Raw genomic sequence first — 5758 nt, 5'->3', positions numbered from 1 at the left:
ATCGCCAAGTACTATATTTGGGAAGATAACAAAGACACGTGACACATTTCACAAGATTTTCGAGCATCCGATACAATTGTAAGTATAGATCATATTTATAAACATTGGATTGAAACACATAAAAGGGGAATGCATCAAATGTATTTACAACAAGTTCTACTCTCATGAATCTATCTTCAAGCATTCTCTGCATCGTCGTCATATTTCCATGGAAATCTTTTGTCAAGAAATTTTAATCAAATAGGGTTTTTTATCATTTATTTAACTGACTGAATTAACAAGGAACAAGTAAATATTAGATAGTATAACAACAATTTATTCACCAAAGTAGAAATTACATGAGATAATATATATCAGATGCATTTCAAATATTAATACACACACAAGACGCCATTACTTTCCATCAATCACAAACCCTCATTCTAATACTGGGCTGCAATTAATTTAGATGGCATGCATGGCGTCCCGTCCCAGTCAGGTGTCCACCCCCGACATGTCCAGCTCCGCCAGGGACAGCCCCCCCGGCCGTGTGAGCTGTATGGTGGTTTCCCCCAGTGCCTGTCGTGCCGCCACCGGTGGTGGTGTATCCATGCCCAAAACCACCAGCTTCCGCCTCATGCCTGGCGAGATTGTTCTGCTGAACCGCTCCCTGTTTCTCGCGCTCGGCCTCCTGAATCTTCGCCTCTTTCCTTTGGGCGGCCATCTCTTTCTGTAGTGGATCGCGTGTTTTCATCTCCTCAGCCTGACAAACAAACAAATGCTTGATCGGACAGCTCAACAAAACAAAGATGTTACCACGTTAAAGGTACAAATCAAACCTTTCCCTGGACGGAAGCCTTGGTTTTGTCCATCCCAGACCTGGCAGAAGCCGTAACATTAGCCGCTGTCTCCTTCGCTGCCTGCATTTTGTCAAATTCTGTAAAACTGTATAGCAACTTCCCAGAAAATTTACACAAGATTGTATTAACAAATTGAACTCGAATGATTTCTAAAGAGATTTGCAAGGCTATAAATAGAAAGTCAGCGTGGGGGTTGATGCATACGTGGAGATCCGGAAATGAAACATTCAAGGATTTCTTGACAAGTGTGTAACCTCGTGATGGTAACAAGGATAAGGGTTTTGTTCCCATTTATTATATTTTTATCCAATTCGTTGTCACATTGAACACGTATGACTTAATCTTTGTTTTTGTCAAAGAGGAATATTATTGCAGCACGATAACGCGGTGGAAGCTATTCTTTCTTTATTATTATTGGTAAAAGTGCGTCTGAAGTAAAATAACGATCACAATATATATAAATCAAATGTTACAATGTTTTTATTTTCCGTGTTGATCAAATTTTATTAAAAAATTAGTACAAAATTATTTTCAATTTAAAAGATTTGTGTTCAATTTAGAAGGAAAGTGTTTTTATGGGTATATGGAATAAAGTATTTTGATTTCCTCTATGTATGTTATGAAGGCTGCGTCTTTTGTATAATAGAACATATATATTCGTTAGGATAATGTTTTTATTTTATTCTACATATTTTATTTCATGTTGTGTATAAATTTTCAATGTAGTGTTTGGAAGAGTTTATTTCAAATGTTTTCTCATCTTCTACCTACAATTTTCAAATATTTCATTGGTTAGAAAATTGAAAGAAGTTAAAATATAAGTTCTTGTAAAGACTACTTTAATATATGATCTAGAGAACATATATATAGATTGTTTGTGGCTAATTATATTGTTTCTTCTCTACTTTAAACATAATTTTCCGTTCACTGATTTGTAGCTCACCTAGTAACAAGTTGGTCTCGATATATTGAGTTCGAATCTCAATTATAACAATATCATCCTCCAACGACTTAAAACATAAATGTGATCTAGCTGCCGGTGTATCATATGTGTATGGTATATAAACTGTTGAAATTTTTTCTCTGATTCTCATCTCAAGCGACTGCAAGAAACTAAAGGAATACTATCATTTATATGAATTGTCACTTATCATCTCTTTTCTTTATGTGTGAGATTTGAATGTTAACACAAAGTATAATGAATCAATTAAATTTCTACAAGCTACGATAACTAAAGCTACTTCCCGAAAATAGAAAAACTATGAGTTTGCCACTAAAATCACCACTAGGACTCGGGAACTTGATTTTATGATTCCCATGAAATCGATATGTTTATATTTAACATGGAATATCGATTTCCAAACGTCTTACTATAAATTATCAATATCCAATAAAGAAAACTATTACAAGTTCATTTTGAGAGAAAATGAAGAGGTTGAATGATGTCTTTATCTTTCTTTTGTCTTGATATTTATAAAAGTTTTGGTGGATTTGAAATTTGAACCTCAAATTTTGTGAGTTATTCTGCTAGCTGTGACCGATATCTTATGAGTGGTGGTTCTTTCCACCACAATCACTAGTTATTGGCTTATCTTTATGGGTGGTTGATTGATTCATCTTTCACTAGTTAGTGGAATTGTCTTTTAGTACTGGTTCATCCTCCACTAATGGAGTGATTGGATCATATGTCTACTTTATCTTTATCGGAGAATATTCTTCTCCTTTTGTATGGTCCCCGATGAAATTGTTTTTCTGTGGTCCCTTACCACTTAGTCCTTTTTCTGCAAGATGTTTTTGGTCCGTTCTAGGTCGATCTTGGTTAGATAGACTCATAGACCTTATGCTCTTTTGGTAGAGATGTCATTTTCAAGTAATGAAGCAATATGTGATGTCTCTACGGTTGGAGGATCTTTGATAAATTTCTGAATATTTGTATCTGACCTCCTTAGCTTCATTAAATGAAAGGCTTCATGTAAGTCTTTCCTGCTTCTCCAATATATTTTTTCTAGAAAAATAGTCATTGTTTTTCCACATCTTGTGTACTGATTCATGAATCCATTTAAATAATCATGAAATATCTGGGAAATTGGGTGATGTACGTAGTATAAACTAAGACAAAAGCCCCGAATTCATATCATGCCTTGATCTCATTTGGATATGAATTTGGTTTCATCCAAACCCTGAGATACTTTCCTGCTACATCAACCCGGATTGTGTCTAGGTTAATATTTATTCTTGTTTTCAATTTCTCTACGTTCTGTTGATATACCTGAAATGAAGAAACTGCATATTCATTAGTACCAAACTTAAATTTACCCTTGTATGTATGATGTCTAAGGTTGAACTCTCATTCTTCAATCTCCGAGGTGGATGGTTGACTTGAAGACTCGATATAAGGATATGAAGTTTCAATTTTTGTTTTAGCCGACTAATCTGAAGATGATCTCGACTAACACTTGTTCTAGGGATATTTGAATCTCCTTCTACAATCATAGAGTCATCATATACTCGAAAACTCTCTATTTGGGAAAACAGTGGCTTCTCAATGCTTTGGAGGATAGGTCTTTGTATTACAGACCATTGCTGGGTATAAGCTTGTAAACTTCCTATAATTCGATCAGAGACAATTCTCTTATCGGCTTGATGTAATCTACCCGCAACTTCCACATTTAGAGCAAGTTTGTTAAACTCGTTTTGAGGCATTTCAAGGTGTTCCCTCAAATGACTTTGATTTTTTATAATGACATTGATATCATCACTGCTCAACTCTTGTTAAGAAATCTACAAGAATATTTGCATGAGATTTAATACTCACAAAATAAAAAATATATAATTTTGAAATAAGCTTGCCAACTTAATAATCTAGTTTTAATTCGCGAGTGTAGATTATATTATGTTTTTCAAGAAAATCTTCACCCTAAGTAAATTTTTTTTGCAACTAAAAATAATAGTCCTTTTCAAAAGCTATTTTTATTGCATAAAATTATTTTTTGTTTATATGTCATCTTCTAATTTTTGCATCAGAGAATAGACCATTACAATACCTACATGGTTGTTTTCTATTTGGTGTGAGCTTGATAAAAACTACTGGCAACAATAATCACTAACGTCTGTATATAATAGCATGTCATCTTCTTCTTAAGGAATAATTTTTTTTGGAATTTTTTATTTTTTATTTTTTTTTACAAATATCCTTTAGTTGGATAAGCTCTTTTGTATGTTCTTGTATCCATATAAACTTTGCATTTTTTTTATTAATCGAATAAACACTTTCTGTGTTTTGCTAGATTTTTAATAAACATCATAGCAAAATTAACAACTCGTAAAAAGCTCATTCGAAGTTGTTTCTTTTCTTTTTGTACGTTTAGAAAATTTTGCACATTTTCTTTTATATGTTCTTGCATAATTATTCCCGACTCATCGATTTCTATTATAAGGAATTCAATCTTTTTTATAGCAACGACTGCTTTATTTTCAAATAGAATAAGTCCTTCTTTATTACAAACTTTAGAGATATATCTAAGTATTTGATATGTTTTTCCATTTTTTTAGATGCTATTAAAATATAATCAATATTGACAAACATGAATTTAAAATAATCTTTAAATATATTATTCATTTTTCTTTGAAATATCTGGGATGAATTAGTCAATCATATTGGTAAGATTTTCCAAATATAGTGTCCTTGTGGTTTGGAGAAATGAGTGAATTTCTTACCTCCTTCTTCTATCTTTTAGATAATATTTTGGCGTTGCATATAAAACTAAATAAATGTTCACTACTAGGTATAAAATATCTATCAATCTCTAATTTTTATTAATTTCTTGATAATTAATAATCAATCTGAGTTTGTTTCTTTTGATCTCACCATGAATTCTTACCAAAAATCCTGGAATGATGTATGATGATTCTTGTTTCGATTAGTTCAAGGCCCAAATGTTTATTGATAATAATAATATGCATATCTTTTTGATAAATTATATTAATCAATATGCTTGCATATGAAAAATTCATAATCTTTGTCATCCGTGATTTTATGGTTGACTTTTTGATTTTTATCTCACTATTTCAAGGATATTCATTGTAATTTTTCTTTTTATTTTTCTTGACATCTTTTACTGATACTTTCGATTCAAACTCTACCTCATTCTAGTATGGAGCTATCTTGAGTAATTTTATTTCTTCTGGTCGAAAGTCATTATCTGCTCTTAATTGGAGCATTGGAGTATCATTTCTGGTCCAAGTAAATAAATTTAATCAATCATCTCAAAATCATAACACGTCATGAACTAAGCTAGAATCATCAGATACCGTAAAAAAATATTCTAACTTCGCTCTCGGACAATTTGCACTAGTGGATGGTATACAAACCAAAATCTTTGGGACTAGCCATTGCCAGGGTGATGGATCTTTGGCGCAACTGTTAAATATCACGTATTTTTCAATTGTTATTTTTATTGAATGTAATATATCAAATTTTAAAACAAAATAATAATTATTTATTTATCAATAAGATGAATTTTTGGAAATTCATTCTAACTATCTATATAGACAAATGATGAATAAATTTAAAATATATGATATTACTTTTTTACAATTTAAAAATATAGATTTAAAATCTTCCATCTAAACCCAACCTAAATTTAATAAATGAATTAAAACATTAAAAAGTGTCTTTTTTGACATATTTCATAACATGTGAGATGATCTCACTGGTCGTATTTTGTGAAACGTATATTTTATTTGAATAATCCATGAAAAAATATTATTGTTTATATTGAAAATATTAATTTTTATTGTGAATATTGATAAGATTGAAGATAAAGATTCGTGATATCGTCTCACAGGAGACACACTCATTTCATAACAGGCTTACTTTAAAAGGTTCTGTATCTCATGGGAAATCTTTTGTCAAGAAA

At 31.5% G+C, this 5758-nt stretch overlaps 1 protein-coding gene across 1 annotated transcript; it reads right to left on the bottom strand.

Annotated features, from left to right (window-relative positions):
- Positions 1 to 300: 300 nt before the first annotated feature.
- On the bottom strand, positions 301 to 1145 carry LOC140828368 (uncharacterized). The gene is made up of 2 exons (XM_073191351.1): positions 819 to 1145; positions 301 to 742 (listed from the first exon to the last, which is right to left on the bottom strand). The coding sequence occupies exons 1-2, from the start codon at positions 1128 to 1130 to the stop codon at positions 440 to 442; spliced, it is 615 nt and encodes a 204-aa protein (XP_073047452.1). The 5' UTR covers positions 1131 to 1145; the 3' UTR covers positions 301 to 439.
- Positions 1146 to 5758: the final 4613 nt, after the last annotated feature.

This window comes from Primulina eburnea, chromosome 3 (genome assembly GCF_022965805.1).
Source record: "Primulina eburnea isolate SZY01 chromosome 3, ASM2296580v1, whole genome shotgun sequence".
In the NCBI taxonomy this organism is placed as follows: domain Eukaryota; kingdom Viridiplantae; phylum Streptophyta; class Magnoliopsida; order Lamiales; family Gesneriaceae; genus Primulina; species Primulina eburnea.
Note: the sequence above shows the minus strand (reverse complement) of the source record. Positions and strands in the feature narration are given on the sequence as shown.

Bases quoted from the DNA above. Each gene is read 5' to 3' on its own strand.
- LOC140828368 (XM_073191351.1), bottom strand. From the start codon at position 1,130: ATGGGAACAAAACCCTTATCCTTGTTACCATCACGAGGTTACACACTT. The intron at 743-818 runs GTTTGATTTGTA...TTTGTTTGTCAG, and splicing joins AGGCTTCCGTCCAGGGAAAG to GCTGAGGAGATGAAAACACG.